The 17,815-nt window shown below is 44.8% G+C and overlaps 3 protein-coding genes across 3 annotated transcripts; all 3 read right to left on the bottom strand.

Moving 5' to 3' along the window:
- Positions 1-13,403: 13,403 nt before the first annotated feature.
- Positions 13,404-14,495, bottom strand: LOC115763025 (RING1 and YY1-binding protein A). Its single transcript, XM_030705431.1, has 2 exons — positions 14,015-14,495; positions 13,404-13,793 (listed from the first exon to the last, which is right to left on the bottom strand). Exons 1-2 carry the CDS (start codon positions 14,151-14,153, stop codon positions 13,480-13,482), a joined length of 453 nt encoding a protein of 150 aa, XP_030561291.1. The 5' UTR covers positions 14,154-14,495; the 3' UTR covers positions 13,404-13,479.
- A 179-nt stretch (positions 14,496-14,674) lies between these two features.
- Positions 14,675-16,533, bottom strand: LOC115769395 (transcription initiation factor TFIID subunit 7). Its single transcript, XM_030714592.1, has 2 exons — positions 16,117-16,533; positions 14,675-16,059 (listed from the first exon to the last, which is right to left on the bottom strand). The coding sequence occupies exons 1-2, from the start codon at positions 16,201-16,203 to the stop codon at positions 14,797-14,799; spliced, it is 1,350 nt and encodes a 449-aa protein (XP_030570452.1). The 5' UTR covers positions 16,204-16,533; the 3' UTR covers positions 14,675-14,796.
- Positions 16,534-16,654: 121 nt separating this feature from the next.
- On the bottom strand, positions 16,655-17,570 carry LOC115770202 (lipopolysaccharide-induced tumor necrosis factor-alpha factor homolog). The gene is made up of 3 exons (XM_030715780.1): positions 17,169-17,570; positions 16,984-17,113; positions 16,655-16,924 (listed from the first exon to the last, which is right to left on the bottom strand). The coding sequence occupies exons 1-3, from the start codon at positions 17,401-17,403 to the stop codon at positions 16,807-16,809; spliced, it is 483 nt and encodes a 160-aa protein (XP_030571640.1). The 5' UTR covers positions 17,404-17,570; the 3' UTR covers positions 16,655-16,806.
- Positions 17,571-17,815: the final 245 nt, after the last annotated feature.

Raw genomic sequence — 17,815 nt, 5'->3', positions numbered from 1 at the left:
GCCCACGCACACATGTGTTTGTGTTTGTGTGTTCGCGCCACATGATTATATGCGTGCATGTACACACATATACCATGCATATACATACACATACATGTATGTATATGCTGCATGTGTGTATGTATGCAGAAAAGCCACCCAATTGGAAATGTTGCCTTAATGCTGTGCAATCAATTGCAGGCCTGGCCACAAATTTTGAATGCCAAGCTTTAAGCAGCTTCTCAGCCTTAAGCCAAAGTCAAGCTTTTAAGCTTGAGTTAAGTGCTGTAACAAAAGCTTCAATTACAGCTATGTTATCAAGGAGTATAGCGGGAGCAAGGGCAGAGCTTACAATCTATTGGACTGCACTTAAACTTTGTTAAGTCAGGAGACCTTTATAGCTGCTGAACTACCGTGATTATTAAATGTTCTATAAATGCAAGTTAGTTAAATTTAGAATTTCTAATGTTAATTCAGATTTACGTCAATTTCTTGTACCTATGAGTATGTATTGCTAATGCATGTATACATGCATTTATATGTGTATGTGTATACGTATGTCATCTTTGACCAAACGCAACCCAAGTTTACGTCACTTTTTTGACCATTTCCCAAGCTGCGCTGCAAATTAAACAAAAACTTGTTTTAAATGTTCGCCCTACTACGCGATTCTCATGAATTCAGGTAGGGCCTAAGGGGTTTTTACTTTGTGTTAACAATGTATGTGAATGTGGTGTGTGAGTATCTATCTATGTATTCATGTATGCGCATCTGGACGTGTGTTTGTTTGTATGTTTGTATATTTGTATGTACATATTTGTTCATATATATGTATTTATTACTGTTATAGCAAACGCAAACGGAGCTTATTTTCAATTCCGATCCAATTTTACTTATGAACCTACCGTTTTATATCGTTCTACTATGCGATTCTCAAATATGCTTTGATTCGTTTTAATAGGAAATCTTTATCTCTCTCTTTCGCTGCCATTCTCGCCCGCTCTCTCTCTCTCTCTGTGTTTCTCCTGCTTTTACTTTAACCCGCTTTCTAAGACTTTTTGTCATTTCAGGAATTTGTATAGATATAATAACTACTTTAAAATATCACATATATATTCATACACGTACACACATGTAAATTGTCTCACTAGGCTAATTTGAGGATAAACTTATGAGGAACTTTCGGCATTAGAATCTTGTATAACCATTGAAACCCCATTTAACACAACAAGTCTGTGGCCCATGTTGCTTTTAAGATTGGCGCATTTTGGCCCAAACCATGGTCTGGGGGGGAGGGGCTGTTTACAATTTTTAGCTCTAGTTTCAGTTACAAATTCAAGTCACAGGCAGCGGCTCAGCCGGAGCTGCGACTCCGACTACAACCGCAACAACAACAACTGGAAGAAGAAAACCCGACTCAGAGCTATGGAAACCCCCCGCGTTGCCCCGCTGAGCAAACACGTACGAGGTGCTCTCTGAGAGCTGCCTCGGGTTGCTTTGTTTTTGCCTTGGCTGTGCCCAACTGCGACCTGGCTGCGGCTCTGTGTGGTCTTTGGCGACGTCGTGTGCCTGGCGAAAATGTTGTTTAACCAACATTTGCATTCTATGAATTTTGAATTTACTGAAAACTCGCTCAAAGAACTCGCCGAATCACGAGCTGGCCATGGGCATTCGCCTATGTGTGTCTGTGTGTGTGTGTGTGTGTGTGTGCGTGAGTGTGCTTGTGTGTGGGTAAAAGCGGCTTGCTTATCTTATCACAGCGTCAAAGTGGGTAAACAAAACCCAGCAATCGGCTCGACATAGATGAAAAAAAGAACCCGGCCATTAGAGAGAGAGAGAGAGAGAGAGAGCACCCCGCCTTATCGGTCACGAAAAAAGGGCCTGAGTCCGGCCAGTTCCGTTCCAGTTGCAATTGCAGTTGCAGTTGCAGTTGCAGTTGGAGTTAGGCTGGCCTCATTAGCATGGCAATGAGCAGCTAGCTAGTGCTGCCGGTCCAGGCCTTTGTCCAGTTGTCCGCTTTTGCTGGCGTCTCCATTTATCAGCATTTTCCACACATTCGCATGAGACGAATTCCAAAATCGATTTGCTGCTTACACTTTGCGTTTGCTGCCGGCGCATAATGTCACACAGGGAGTCGAAACTGAGACGCAGCCTGGCATCCAAATGTGTTCCTTGCCGCGCGCACACACACACACACACACACGCACAGGCACAGAGCCAGGCACACACACACTGCGAACAACCCTTCGCACGTTCGTTCGGTTCGGTCTAGCGCTTTGAATTTGAACCCCCGTTTGCAAAGGACCAACTTCAAATGCCGAAAATAAATGCCCTGTCCCTTGTGCCCCGTTCCCGTTTGCGCTCACATTTTCCCAGCCCGTACCCTGCCCCCCATGCCCCGAGCAGTCACAGTCGCTGTCGCAGGCGCAGAGAAATGCATTCAACATAAAAAAGCAACGAAAGAAATTTTAATCCAAAGCGGTCCCGCATATGCCCTTTAGAAAATTTCGTGTTCCTGTGAGTGTGTGTGTGTGTGTGTGTGTGTGTGTGTGTGTGTGTGTGTGTGTGTGTGTGTGTGTTAGTGGATACACATTTTGTAAATGCCGCCCAAGGTGACCAGAATTTGATAAAGCACCACCGCGGCAAGGTTATCACAGCGAAGCTGTAACAGGCCCAGGACGAGGAGCAGCAGCGGCACGGCATCCTCATCCTTGTCAGTGTCAAAGGGCAGCCGTCTTACCTGCCCCTGCGACCGGATGTTGCACGCACACACACACACACTCACACACACACAATACAATGCAAAAACTTTCCCCTTGTCAGGAACGCAACTGCGCTGGCGCTGGCTGCAGCCGGGCAAGGATCAGCGACAGAAGTGTCAAGATTTCTTGGCTGCAATATTGAAACAGGTGTCCAAATTGCTCCGAGATTACAAATAGTTTCCGCTGTCAGAACGCCGGCTGAAGAGACGCGCAGTGCGGAGCATCATGCTGAAATACCTATACGCTCTAGTACTAGAGTACTAGAAACTATCTGAATACACTGAGAGAAATAAGTTCGCAATCAAGCTGGCAAATACATGAGCGTAAATGGGGCACATGCGAAAATAAATGTTTAAGGAATTTGAAAGTTCTTCTAATTATTCTTGATGTTCTTTTTTTAAAGTTAATCTTAAATTGTTAAAAAAAAATAAAGGAAATTCCAACTATGTTAAGCTTAATAATCTGTTCTTTTTTTAGTTTTGTATACATTGGAATATTGAGCCGCAACTCAAACTTAAGTTTGATCTTGAGATACAATATTTGTAATAGAGCACATAAAACTTGGGAATAAGTATTTCAATTACTTTCAAATCTGAGACAGCAAATTCCAAATACAATCGGCCATCATTAATGGGAAATTCGTAAAATCAGTTTATCTGATGAGATTTACGAGTTGGCAAGCAAACAAGCCCGGGAAATCTGATAGTTCGCGTGGTTTCCTGGAAGTAATAATCGTGTTGTTTTAGTTGATTATTGAATTTGTTGTTGATCAAACAATTAAGTACATTGCAGGAATGCAACTAAATGGTTCTGTAAACTTTTGTGTGCGAAGAAACGTTGCGAGCTCAGGGTCAAAGCATCTAATACAGCTCAGGAAATGCGAGCGTTCTACGCTGAAGTAACCGAGAACAACAACAACAACGACGCAATGTGTATGAGAACAATGCGAAACAAGCGCTAAGATACAAATACAGATACAGATACAGATACAGATACTTATTTTTAATTTCGATGAATCACCGTTGCTTGAATTCAGCGACAACAACTCGCAACGGCGATGACTGCATGCCTCGTTGGAGACTGGAGACAGCAGAGCGGAGAGTGGAGAGCGGAGCGCGGAGAGCGAAGAACGGCGAGCGGAGGCGACGGTTCGCATAGCCAGGCCGACAATCAAAGCGAATGCGAGCGTAAAGCAAACTGAAAGAATGCACAAAGAGCAGACGACGATCGGCAAAGCAGAGGAGCGAGACGCGTTCAAATGTCGGAGGAATATATGGGAACTTGCCATACAGACAGACGGAGCAGACGGAGCAGACGGACAGACATATCGTGCATATATCCCACATTCCAACAACCCTGCCTTAGATAAGGGTTTATCGCTGTGCTACATATATAGGCAGGTATACGAACACGAGGTCTGCCTCAGTGTGTGTGTGTGTGTGTGCGTGTGTGTGTGCTTTAAAGCTTGTCATATGTCGGCTTCCTTCTTGGCTTGGAACTCTACACGTTTCGTTGGGTTAGCAGAGCCCGTGCGGGGTGGGGGGGCCTGCACTCACGGGGTCTCCACATGTGACGACTTTGTTATTGTAACTGTTGTTGTTGTTGCTGCTGGCGCTGCTTGATTAGAGCTTCTATATTGTTGTTGTTGCTGTTGTTGTTGGTTTTTCCATTCTTATGAAAGTTTTCGGTCTGGCAGGACTTCAGGTCTGGGCTCAGAGCCTGCTTTGTGCGTAGCGGAAGTGCTTATTGTCGCCATTTGATGTGACAACGACTTCCGCTCGCCTTTCTGGCAGCTCTGGCAGCTCTGGCAGCTGTCCTCTCGCTTAGGCATTAGCTTAACAGTTGACAGCTTGGCTTGAAAACAACAACAACAACAACAAGAGAAACAACAACAATATCGATTATTTGGCCATTGCGTGCTGCAGCGGCTGGTGGTGCGGCGGTGCACATCAAGGGCTTCATCAAAAACGTTCTCGAGCTGCGCGCCATTTGCATTATTTGGCGCTTGCCCTGCGCCTGCGAAGGTCTCCAAACGCAAATTGTTTGTCAGCGCGAACAAAACCTGGGAAAGACCTTTGCATATGCATGTCAAGAGTCGCGTCTTGCAGTTGTTGCAGTTACCCATTGTTGTTGTTGTTGCTGTTGTTGTTGTTGCGGCCTGTTGCTGTCGTTCGTCTGGTTTTCTGTGTCAGCGTCAGCCACCTGCCCGATCATGGCAAACATGGCCTTAGGATCTCTTGTCTGCCAGACTTGTTTCTTTTTTTTCATTTTTTTTTCTCATTTTGGTTGCAACAACAACAGCAACTGCGGCGCAACCTAATTGCAGTGCTGGATACCGCCACGCCCGAATTGCATATTACAATTTTTGCGCAATAAATGCGAAAAATGCATAAATAAATAAAATGCTCTCAACCGCAACAACATGGCCGGCACTTCCGCTTGCCCACAAAATGGCGTCGCAACATCATGATAAATATGCTGGGTCCTAGGCTTAAGCGTTAACTCTTCCCCAGCTAGCCCAGACATCTAAATATATAATAGAAATATAAATATATATTTATTACTGAAAGACATCCAAGCTACGTTTGGAAAAGCGCATGCAAAGTATTTCAAAAACTTTCCAATAGTCTTTATAAAAAGCAAAGTCTTCAGCAAATGTAAATAGATTATCTAGATGAAATCTCTTTTAAAATTCGTTATTCATATTTTGTTAACAAAGAACTTTGACATAGAGTTTTTATTAAATTATTCAAGTTGATAGCGGGAGTTAGAAACGCTGCTCCATGTCGAAAAAGAGGAGAAACTTATATCTTTTATTATATAAATGGGATTTAGGAACCTTTTTTTGGCAAATACTCGTTTCACGTTTCTAAACAGAAACTTTTAAATAACAATTCGAATTGAGGAAACCACAGAAAAGAGATAAGATTTGCCAAGAATCACCCATTGCAAACAACATTATTTTATGTAACATTTCTTATGCCCATTCCAATTGTATCTATGTTCTTTTTGCTTACTTGGGAGAATGCCGCAAACTGTTCTCTAGTTGACATTTAAGGCATATTCATGGCATATATTCCGAATATATATGGGGTAGAACTCTTGCTGATCAACGAGGCAATTGTGTAGAGTATTTCAAAAAACTGTTGCAACAAAATCAAAAATATAATCACAAAAATTATGTGCGTGCTGCAAAAATGCAGAATCATGTGGTATATGCATTGGGCCAAATGGGAAATATATTATTGTATATACTTAATGGTGATGGTGTCTGGCCGTAGTGTGAGACGGCGGGGAGGTGGGGGCGGTCTGGCGGCCGCATGGTCTGGATGTGGGTGCGAGTGCGGGTTGCCGGACAGGAAGCTTGATAAGTTGGCTGCACAAAGGAAATGCATGAAATGTGCAACATGAAAAGCAGCCAGGGCCGCGGGGAGGTTAAAGGGAAACGCTTCTGTTGCTGGTTATGCATGCAAATGCAGCTCTGCCAGTGCGTGCGTGTGTCTGTCTGCATGTGTGTGTTTGCATTATATGAGTATAAATTGCATACGCAATACAACGCATAGATAATTGCGACGTTTTGATTATCGCAGCAGCTTCGAGCGCTGTAAAGTAGGCAATATATTCTTTTTTATCAGACAATAGCACAACAAATTGCAGCAGCTATCATGTGTGCGTGTGTGTGTGTGTTAGTATAGCTGTTGTTTTTTACCATTTTTATTTAGCACATTTGCAATTGTTGCTGCAGTTAAATTCAAGTGCAGTCCCAATGCCAAATTGGCTGCACACACAAAAGACCGTTGGATTTCAAATGTGGCGGCTGCTCATTCAGCGCTTAGCTACATTCAGCTCACACAGATACGGGCGCGCTCTCTGACGCACGCACACAGACACAGCTACAGAGAGCGAGAGTGAGAGAACACGCGCCCGCTGCCTGCACCGCACCGCACCGCTTTCAACGACATCCACTACCCACCACTGGCAAGCGACGACGACGACGACGACGACGACGACGACGACGTCGACGGCAACAGCGACGCGCACGGGTTGGGGGCACAGCCAGTGTGCGCCATCAAGTAGGCGATTGCTTAGCACGCAGCGTGTCCAACACAAAAATTGAATACTTGCTGGGACGCCGCGTGCAAGCAAGTAGCGAGTTTTGCGCCACGGCACGCCATGCGCCCATCAAGCTGGAACATTTTGGTGGCGTACGCGCCATAAAGTGCTCGATACTTTTATCTTATTTTTGGCTAGCTGATTTCTGCACACTTACTGGCGCGCCGCCCCAGCAAGTATTGGGATATGTCAAACGCTGTGCGCTGTGCCGACAAATGCGCTGCCTGATGGCTCCCTCAAATGGGCGCTGCCAGCCCCGCAACGCTGCCCGCCAAGCTGCCCAAGCTCCAGCTCGTCGTCGTCGTCGTCGTCGTCGACGTCGTCGTAGCCATTGCTGTAGCTGTAGCTGGAGCTGGCTGGCTGGCTGGTCGCCTTGCCTTGCCTTGCCTTTGCCTTGCTGAGTTGCCAGGGCTACGTCATGGCAGCTGAAAACTGTAAACTGAAAACAGCTTAGAAAGAGTCCAATTCGCATTCCACACTATGTATATCCGTATCTTTTGCGGTTTTCAATAGAACCAACTCATCGGCACAAATTCCACATAAATTATATACTTTAGGCCCTCGAATTTCTGTCACACAACGCGGCCTAAGAGTTGGATATTTGAGAATATTCTTTGCGATCCACAAACCTATTCCAAGTCCACTTTTCATTGATACCCTCTTTTGGTAAGAGATGCAAAGCTTCCTGCTAAAGTTACTCATGCTCCCTAAATAAAAAGATATTTTATATACCGACAGTCTATTTACATATTCCCTAGCTCTCACTAAGCCGAAAACCAAAATATTTCGTACTATTGCTGAAATTGATTTGTGCTTTTTTTCATTAAAACTCATTTTAAATTTTTTTTTTTTAATTTTCGAATTTATTTATAGCTTTCCTTTTCGAAACATGTATCTTGTACCATGGAACATGTATTGTAAGGCTCTTAATTAAATATAAACCTACGTTCCTATAACTTATGAAGACAATATAACGGTTCCTTTTTCAATATAATGCAAGATATAATATCCTATATAATTTGATTGATCTTTAAGCCCAATTCAGTAACTTCTTAATCTTAATCACATTTTTTCAATTATTTTAATTGTTTCTTTTTCTTAAAAATATTTCGTAATGCCTTGTTAATTTTCATTATTTCTTATTGGAATCGCATTCTAAGACTTTCATTTAGGTATTTTTCTCAGTGTATGTCTAATTCTTATCAGCTTGTCAGCTGTACAAACTAAAATATCGTTTAAGTTTTGTTTCTTGATAAGGTTCTTTTTTTTCGTTCTTTCAACGGAATTTGCTGTTGTATTCGCTGCGACTCGAAACTGTGGCAGAGTTTGAAAAGGGGCAGCTAAAAATAGCGTTAAGATTTCGATAGCCGCCCCCATATCAGATATAACTATAATTTATAAGACACTCAACAGGTATACCAGGTCTGATGCGGATCTGGCCATACTTTTTCAATTTCTTTGGCTTAGCTTCTTTTTTAGTTGCGTACCAAAAATATCCGCACAGTTATTAGCCAAGTCAACAAACAATTTGTATATGACATAATGTTGTTTTAGCCAAACATTTGGCGGCTTTTCCTGTTGGCACAGCTGTTTCTGGATTCCATTCGCCTTGGGCTCCGGCGTGCCCCAAGCGGGCAGCTTGTGCAGCCCTGGTCGCTCTGGCTATGTTGTCGCATGGCAAGTATTTTTCTTTCTTGGACTTGGACATATAGCGCTCGTCCGTGAATTTTCCCCGTGCATACAGGGCGTTCCAGTTGGTGCCCAGAGCTGCACCGACTCCAAGCTGAAGAATTCTACCAGGGCGGGGCACCGGGTGTAGCAGCAATAGCTTCACAGACATCAAGGCCTTCGTTTGTTTGGGCACATATTCGAGAAATGCTCGTGGCCCTGTATTATAAAATATACTGTGAGCATAAGTGTAGCTGTGTGTGTGCGCAACTTTGTGTCGCTGTCTGTCTGTGTGTGTGTGTAAATGTGTGTGTGCAAGTGTGAGTGTGCGTGTGAGTGTGCGAGAGTTTAAGCTTAAAGCTATTGTACACTTGGTGTCGTGTCTGCCCGTTCTTGTCCTCGCCCCGCGTCCACGTTCTAGTCCCTGTTCATATCCTTACAGGCGGCAGGCAGCAGGCGGCTGTGGCAGCAACAAAAATGACGTTGCTTTTGCTGTCGTCGTCGACGCCAGCTGCCCGCGTCTCTGCCACCGCCCCTGGCTGCGTCTACTCCAGCGCTTTGCCAACGCATTTTGTTTTGTTTAGAGCGCAAGTTGTGTGTGTGTGTGTGTGTGTGTGTGTGTGGGCGTTCAAGACAGGCAGCATGCCTCATGCGGCTTGTTATTTGGTACCTGTCGGCATAGGCATCGGCTGCCCCTGCCTCTGCCCCTGCCTCTGCCGCTTGGCAATTTTTGAATGCGCTGCACTCTTTAAAGTTGGCAGCTTTGCAGCTCGCTTTAAGGCTCTGGCATTACAGACATTACGTGGAGCCTGTTGTCGGCGCAGGGACAGCACGCCGGAAGCAGCTCTGCAACCCCCAAGAAGCACACACACAGACACACACACACACACATACACGCGCACGCACGCACCTTAACACATATTTCCACTTCCTTTTCATTTTCAGGCCAAATGAAAAATTGCACACGCGGGAATTTGATTTTAACATGAGAAATAAATACAATGACGTTGACGTCGACGGCGACTGCGACGCCAGCAGCGCAGTAACTAATGGGGTTGGGGGTTGACATTGCTTCAGCTGGGGAGCCTTGTGACAGTCGATAGTTTTGACTGAATACGCTCGCTCGTCCTTGCTCGTGTCGATAATGATTTAATTAGGGCCGCGATTGGCCTGTGCGCCCCTGCAGCCGGCCCACCCCTCGGCCGAACCCCTCGGCCCAACCCCTTTGGCGTTTCACCTGTGTAATTGATTTATGGACCGTGCGCTGCGCTCAATGATTGCAATTTGTTGCTCATTTGTTGCAGCTATGCGCAACGCGGCGTCAGATAAACGCAGAGCGGATCAAATTCTCAACCCCTTTAAGCCCCGACCCCCTCACACACACACACGCGCAGAGACAACCCCCTTTTGCCAAGACAACGAATGAACGGCAGCAGTTCGTGTAGTCGCATTCCTTGTCTAATGCCGGAATTTCAATTTAAAGCCTTAAACACTAAACTTGATTACGCGCGACTCACTGAGCAGCAACTGCCAGGAGATAGAGAAGGACCTCTTTGTGTGTGTGTGTGTGTTTTTAGGGGAGGGTAGCTTTGTGTCCTGCTCCATTGTCTTTGCGAGTAGGGAGAGGGGAAGGAGGAGGGGGGGGGGCATTTCTCGCATGAACAGCAAAAGTTACTTTTGCTCTGTAACTGGGATCAAAGTGACATAAGTTCAGCGCTCAGCTTCAATTTATTTAATGCCAAAAACTTTTAATGTAATTAAAACGGATAATGCCTAAAACGCGCAAAACTTTAAAAACGCGCGATGGGCGCCGCCGTTGCCGAGCTTAAAGTGCGTGAGAGCTTTAAGTGCGAGAGGGCGGAAAGAGGGGGAGTGGCAGTGGGGAGCCTTCCCATCTCCCCCTCAGTTACATACACGTGCCATAAAGCGCTCAAGTTACTTGCTGGGATTACACATTGCCCTGCTAAAAACTTTTCTAGGGAATATATATATATATATCTAGATAAGCATACATGCGTGTGTGTGTGTGTGTGTGTGCGTGTGTGTGTGTAAGGGCTGCCATTTGGGCATGCTGTCCAGTTTTGACGATCGCGCTGGGCCCTGTGCCAGCTCGGCTGGTCAGCACAGCGGGCCAATGCGGCGTATGCGTCATGTAAAACTTTACGCCAAGGCAGCCAAAGGAGTCTCTAACATTTTCGAAATGCTGCACATTTTTGTTGCTGACTACGACACAAATACACACACACGCGCACACACAGGCAAGTGTAACAAAGGCAGCGGCCGTGGCAAAGGGGGGGGGGGGGGGGGGCGAGAGCCGTTAGGGTGGAGCAGGATGTGCGAACGGTCGCACAGACGAGTCGGAAGCACGGACAAACAAACGGATAAGAAGGCAAAGCAGCAGCCGGGGCAGGCAGCGGCAAAGGACGCAGGACGAAGGACGAGCCAAACAAACGTAACGAAACGAAACGAAACGAATAGAACGTACAACGTACATGAAGAAGATAAGCGCACAGAGCGTCGCTGATAACGCAAGTTCTGGTAGCCGGCAACAGGACTTGTGCCGGGCAGGCGGGTAGCTACCCAATGCCTGAGGCAGTCCAGCATAGACAGACAGACAGACGGACGGACGGACGGACGGACGTAGAGACACAGCCGCTCCATGGAGCAGGAGGACTTGTGAATTTTAACATTTTAGAGAAAAGCGAACGAACGAAATTTTCGAATGTCAGCGTCGACTGAAACGAATTGTTGGGGCCGCAGTTGGAGCATGTCTAGCTGGGGGGTTGGAGGCGGCTCGCGTTGTGTGTGGGGCGTGGCAGTGTGTAAGTAGTAGCAATGCAAGGCAACAACGGCGGCGGCGGCGGTGGCGGCTGCTGCGAAGCTGGAACGAAACAATTTGTAATTTATTTGCGAAGCGTGCGAAAGTTGAGGCAGCTGCCAAAGGCGTAGCCAGAGATGGCGATGGCGATGGCGCAACTGTGCCAGGCCGAAGGAGCAGAAGCCAGCAGCAGCAGCAGCAGATACAGATGATGCCAACACACACACACACACGCACACACACACAGCTCTCACATAGGAAAGCACACACATTTAGTTAGCGCCGTGTGGGTGGCCCTCGAAGTTGGGGTAGTTGGAAGGGGGAGGGGGAGAGGCTGGAGAATTATATTTTTTTTTTTGTGCCAAGGGGCTGGTGGGGTACTTGGGCCGTTTTAAAGACAACATGTTTAAGGTTTGGTTTTTGAAATTTATTTAAAACTTTTACGCTTAACACAATTTGAAATTTGAGTTGTTTTGTGTGTGTGTGTGTATGATTTTTAATTAGTTAGTTTTATTTGTTAGCTAGCCTTGATTTAATTATGTATATTGTTTGCTAAGTATATAAACTATGAACTTTAAATACTTATTACAAATATATTAAGCTGCTGTTTGCGCTGTCTTCTCCTCTTCTTCGTTTCTTGGAAGTTTCTGTTTTTGACTATGTTACTCAGTCCGGCAGTTTTGAAGGAGCTTTTTGTGCGAAGCTTTTGCCAATTTAAAGACTTGAACAACTTGCTGAAGAGCACGGTGTATGTGCGTGCGTGTGTGTGTGTGAAGGAATACTTTAAAAGTAATTTAAAACATGCATATCTAACCCATTTATCCATTACTAAAAAGTATATCAAAATTCTTTGATTCAGCTAAATACGTTCTATATGTGTATATAATATATATGTATAATATATTTGTATGGCCAAGCTTGAAAACTTTGCTAAGTATAAAAAATTGTTGTAATTATTGCAACTATTGTATTGGTTTATTTGCTGGGCCTGTTAGTTGTGTGTTCTTATCGAGGGCAACACAAACAAACTGAACTGTGTGGGCTATCGTTATAGTAGTATGGTCTTTAGGTATTTGCTTAATCAGTCTTGTATACAAAAACAAAAAACAAAACAAAAATCATTTAAATTAGCAAATTTTCTAAGTATTATTCACATGGCTACGGCCTATTTCGTTGTCATGCAGCATTACACTAGGCAAAAAATGTTATTGTTAGTAAATTAATAATAATACATAACAAGTTGACGGAAAACACAAACCATTTAATGGAGACACTTGAACTTGGTTATTGCATCTGCTGCAACCTACATACAGCTACATACACAGTAATACAGAGAAATTGAGAATCAGGTATTCTTTTCACATTTTTTTGTTGTTGTTTGTTGTTTACATAAACGAGCGCCGTCGCTTTGTCTGCCCATTGGATGGGCGTGTTGTGAACATAGAACATTTCGCAGTTGCACTTATTCAAATTATATTTTCAATTTGACACTTATAAACAATAGATTTGTAGAACATATATAAGTATGTATGTATAAGATGCGCTTACAAATCAATAAATTAGGAATCAAATATTACAATACGAGACAGTTGTTTTTTGTTTTGTTTTCAATTTGTTTTGTTGAAAAACATATATGTATATATATACAAGGTTCTCGACTTCACATTCAATTACATTGTTTCTCGTTTGAGAATACAGAGCGGAGCCACAGCGTCTTTTAAATGCAGTCATTAGCTACAAAAGCCAGTACAAGTGGAAGTTCTTATGCATGGGGATCATCGTCAGATGCTGTGGCTGCTGTTTTAGAGAACATGAATATCGCTTAATACTTGCTAACTTAAGAACAGGCTATAGATTTACAATTGTACTTAGGCCTAATATTAGAATTTACAATTTTTAGTTGTACACTAAGACGACATTGGATTCGCGTGTGTATGTGTGTGTGTGTATATGTGGAGAGGGGACGGGGACGGGAAAGGAATCGTGGCCGTTCGCCGACAAAGAATATCTTTAAACACATATATATATATAAATATATATATATATATATAAATATATATATATATATCTCAATACATATATAAAAGAAAAAAAAAAGGTTGTAATTGGGAACACAAATTACGCGCTTATCATTTAAACCTAACTCCGGCTATCGTTGCTCTCGCTGAAGCTCTGTTCACTCGACTCACGCCGGCTGCTCACCGGCTTGGCCTTGTATTCTGTGATGAAAACGGTTACCGAATTCACGGTCACCTCACGCGTCTGCGCCGTCGAGCGATCCACGTTCTTCAAACGCGCTGGATACCGTTTGTGTCGCTGCCTGTCGTGCCCGCTGCCGTGCCGCGAACTGGACGCCGGCTTGCCGTTGGGCATGTTACCGCTGGCGCCGGGCAATGTGGCCGCCTGCTGAGCGACTAGCGCCGAGTTCAGGCGCGGTTTGCGCGTCGAGGTGCCTAGCAGCAATCGCAGCAGCAGCACCAGGAGAAAAACAGAAAAGTGAAAATGAGACCAAGCATAAACAGTAAAACGAGAGGGCGATACTATGCCACCGCATCACATGAGTGATTGGGTTTTTTTTTTACAAATTACTCGCAATTCAAATGCGACGTTGGCGTTGACGTTGACGCCGCGTCGCAGTCGCAGTTGGCTCTAAATCGAAATCGAGGTCACTCACCTTTTCTCACGTCACACATGCGACACTTGAACGCCTCCGCCGAGTTCCTGTACGTGCAGACGCTGCAGTCCCAGAAATTCTCCTCAATTACTTTCGCTTGGCGCTTTTGTCGTCGCACGGGCGAGGATTTTTTGTCCATAATAATATCGCTGACCAAAGAGATGACAAATGCAGCTGGCCGAATTTTTGCAACTGTTGTTGTCACTGCTGCTGCTGCTGCTGCTACTGTTGTTTTGGCTGCTCTTGCTGGGCGCAGCAACAGAAAGGCTCGCAAACGGTCACTGCAGCGCTGCTGGCTTACAAAATATGCACAATTTATGCTTAATTACTCCATTCATCTGCAATTGGCGAATTATGGCTGCTTTTTTCGGGTGAAAACTTTCTGCAATTGTCTTCTGGCCAAATAGAAAATTGTTGCGGAGTTGCCGTATGTGACGCGAGAATAAACACAAAATGTTGCTGAACTACCGCAATCACTATCGATATATCGGCGGCAATGTATCGATAGGCAAAACATCGCTAAGTATCTGATAAATATGCTTTGTTTATTTACGAATTTTGTTTTTGTTTCTTGTTTTCATTAACCTCAATGAATTAAAAACATCCATTTTAAATATATATTAAAAACACATTTTTATTACAAAAATTGACATTGATATTTACATATACCTCATTTGTCCTAAATCTAAATATAAAATTTCTTCTTAATTTTAGATAATATATGTACATGTTTTCATTAAGCTTATAATTCACATTTTCCTTAGATATAACTATGATCAAATCTATTGCTCCAGCATATTCTCAAAGTCCTTCAGCTCCAGCTCACGCTCTATGACCTGCGTGTAGAGATTATCAAGCGTTTCCTGCATCCTCTGCTTCAGCGTGGCATTCTGAATGGACGCAATTTCGGTTGACTTTTGCGATTGTTGATTCTTCAGTTCGCTTATTTGGCGCGTCAGCTGATTGATCTTCTCGTGGATTTGCTGTTGTGTATACTGTGGTTGCGGCTCATCCATGAACTCCAGATTCTCGAACTCCTCACGCTTGGTCATAAGCTGATTGTCATAGAAACCACTGGGCGCAGCCAAATTCGAGCTGGAGCCGGCTGCACTCAGCTTTGGACTGCTATTTTCGCGTCCGAACATCGACTTGTTGAACTCATTGTGTTCCATTTTAACGCCTCTGTTGCTAGCGCCGCCGCCAACGCCACCGCCGCTGGCAGCGCCAAAGAAATCGGACATGCGTGAATCATCGGCGGACAACCGTGAAGATTCCTCCAGTTCGTGGCGCTGCGCACGCGAATTGTTGCCGGGCAATGTGGGCTCGTCCTCGTCATCTGTGGTAGAGACCTCTTCGCCGAATATATCATGAGCAGCTACGCCCATATTAGGCGCCCGATGTGTATCGAAGTTGCTAGTTTCATCGTCATCCGACTCCACGTTTATCTCACGCTGCGAGGTGCTCTCATTGAGGGTCTTATCGCTGGCATGCATGGTCTCGTCCTGCATATCCTCATCGGCCTCGTTGTACGGCTTGATGTCTGACTGATCCAGCTCATCGCTGGGCTTGTCCTCCTCATTGATGATCTCGTATTCGACGCGCACAGCCTCGTTGTCGATGCGCAGCAGATGCTTCACTTCCTTCTCGATTTCCGGCGTTTCTACGTTCTTCTTTTTCAACGTTTTGCGAAAGCGTCGTTTGCGCACGTTCTTGCAGGGCGGCGTTATGCCATGGGGCCACAAATACTTTTTGTCCACCTTGTTGGGATCCTTTTTCTTGTTCTTGTTGGGCGACTCTTTCTCCGTCTCATCCTCCGGCTCCTCCTTGCATATGAGCAACTGGCAAATGTCCGCGGATTTATAAAAACTTTTATTGTCTATCGTCTTGTAGCTCTCCATAACTGTCGGCAAGTCGACAATTTTTGCGTAGAGCAATTGGTCATCGAGCCGCACTTCCCCATACCGCAAGTCCTGATCTAATTGTATAGATAATCGATCCTTGATGTTACCTGCCTGTATGGACTCGTGCACCACACTGGCCAGGTGCTAAAAAAAAGGTGGAAATTTGTCAAATGTGTCAAAAGAAAGCAAACGTTGCCCTACCTTGGGAAAACGCATTATGAACTGGTTCTCTAGCTCAACTCCATCATCCCTAGGCTTATGCTCAGCCTGTTTTTTCTTCTCAAACATTTTAACTAATAGATTTAACTTATATTTAATAAACAACAAACTAGGAAATTTCTGGCACAACTTTTACTACACTGTTGCATGTTCGATACCGCGAATATAATCAGCGTGCGGGTGGCAGTTATCGATAGTCGTAGAAGTGTTGAAAAGTGCCGCTCTGTGTGTTACATCTGGCAACCTTAATTAATGAAAAAAAAAGAAAAGCGCGCCTAAACTAATCAAATAAGAATCTACATTGTGTTTTGGACTTCTTCACACTTATGCTGTGTGTATGGTTAATAATAATGATATACGCTTAACAACTCTGTATCGTGGCGGCCGTATTGCGCCCACGTAGCGCGCAAAAATGGAACCCAAAGGCCGCCAAGCGGAAAACCAAGCGCAACTTGTTTTTTAACACACACACATGTATGTACATATGTATGTATGCATAGTTTATTTGTATGCATGATTAATTATAATATTCTTAAACAAATAGCTACAAAAATATATAGTACAAACAGCTGACGTTAAAGTGACATTTTAAGCTGTTATATGTGACTGCTTATGCAAATAGATCAACGTTTGGCTTATCTTATCTTAATTAATCGCGCTCATCCGACTGCATCATTTCACACCCTTCGGATTGTAGACACCCAAAAAGGTGTTGCACTTGCGGCAGTAGTGGTTGCCCGTGCGGCAGCTATTCATGCAATAGGGCACAAAGCAGGCGCAGACACACCAGCTACGGAATTGGCAATTGAATTAGAGTTCGAACCCAGGTTCTAGAGGCTTCCCACTTACCCCACCAGGCAGATGAGCGCTGCGGCCATATGAGTACGTGCGTTGGCTGTGTGCGTCATGCGAGTGGTCTTCTGTGCGCCACAGGCGGGACACAGCACGCGGCAGGGATTCGGGCCCAGATTTGTGGGACCTGCAACCAAGTTGTTGTTTATTTTTAAAACACAATTGCACGCAGCAGGACTCACCTGTCTGCACAAATGTGGGCTCCAGCTGTTGTGGCTGCGGCTGCGCAATCACAATCGTCGCTGGAGCGGGAGCAGGAGCGGGAGTGTGTGCTGCTATTGCCACATCATACGATGGCGGCGCCTCAATGGGCACGCCGAGCTGGGCAGCAGACAGTTCGTTTGTTGGCGTCGGCAGCGGAGCGCTTGGCGTGTTGAAATCCACTTGTGGATAGAGCATGGCACGCTTCTGTTCCATGGTGCGAAGTTCAGCTTTAACTTCAATATGAATCAGATACTACAGAGAGCGACAAATCACAGCCCAAAAGCTTTGTTTGCTTTGCTAATTGCCGTCTCAAACCTCGTCGTTGTTGCTCGCTCCGACACTCTGTTCACGCTCTCGCCGTGGTCTTTTTCGTTTCACTTTCAACACGCGACTGAATTCAAGTTTAGCGCTAACCAAAATAGCTGCCAGAGATCTGCGGAGAGCGAGCTTGAAAGCTAAAACGAAAACAAAAACAGGTACGACTGCGCTGTTTGAGCGTGCCCGACTAGGAGATACTCCTTACTTTCTAGTACAATCTTATTTGTTCTACTGCGCCTCAATATTTGTGCACCAAGGCTAAAACTTCAAAAAGGTTTCGTTTTAAATTGGGGAACAAATGTATGGG

The sequence above is a fragment of the Drosophila novamexicana genome, unplaced genomic scaffold (genome assembly GCF_003285875.2).
Source record: "Drosophila novamexicana strain 15010-1031.04,08,12 unplaced genomic scaffold, DnovRS2.1 tig00000008-arrow-pilon, whole genome shotgun sequence".
NCBI classification, from domain to species: domain Eukaryota; kingdom Metazoa; phylum Arthropoda; class Insecta; order Diptera; family Drosophilidae; genus Drosophila; species Drosophila novamexicana.
The sequence above is the reverse complement of the archived record's forward strand: the minus strand, read 5'-3'. Positions and strand labels throughout refer to the sequence as shown.

Excerpts from the sequence above, each read along its gene's own strand:
- LOC115770202 (XM_030715780.1), bottom strand. The coding sequence starts at position 17,403 with ATGGAACAGAAGCGTGCCATGCTCTATCCACAAGTGGATTTCAACACG. Across the intron at positions 17,114-17,168 it reads GCCCACATTTGTGCAGACAG|GTCCCACAAATCTGGGCCCG; the intron begins GTGAGTCCTGCT and ends ACTTGGTTGCAG. Across the intron at positions 16,925-16,983 it reads GCGCTCATCTGCCTGGTGGG|CTGGTGTGTCTGCGCCTGCT; the intron begins GTAAGTGGGAAG and ends CCAATTCCGTAG.
- LOC115763025 (XM_030705431.1), bottom strand. The coding sequence starts at position 14,153 with ATGGACAAAAAATCCTCGCCCGTGCGACGACAAAAGCGCCAAGCGAAA. Across the intron at positions 13,794-14,014 it reads CATGTGTGACGTGAGAAAAG|GCACCTCGACGCGCAAACCG; the intron begins GTGAGTGACCTC and ends GATTGCTGCTAG.
- LOC115769395 (XM_030714592.1), bottom strand. The coding sequence starts at position 16,203 with ATGTTTGAGAAGAAAAAACAGGCTGAGCATAAGCCTAGGGATGATGGA. Across the intron at positions 16,060-16,116 it reads TCATAATGCGTTTTCCCAAG|CACCTGGCCAGTGTGGTGCA; the intron begins GTAGGGCAACGT and ends CCTTTTTTTTAG.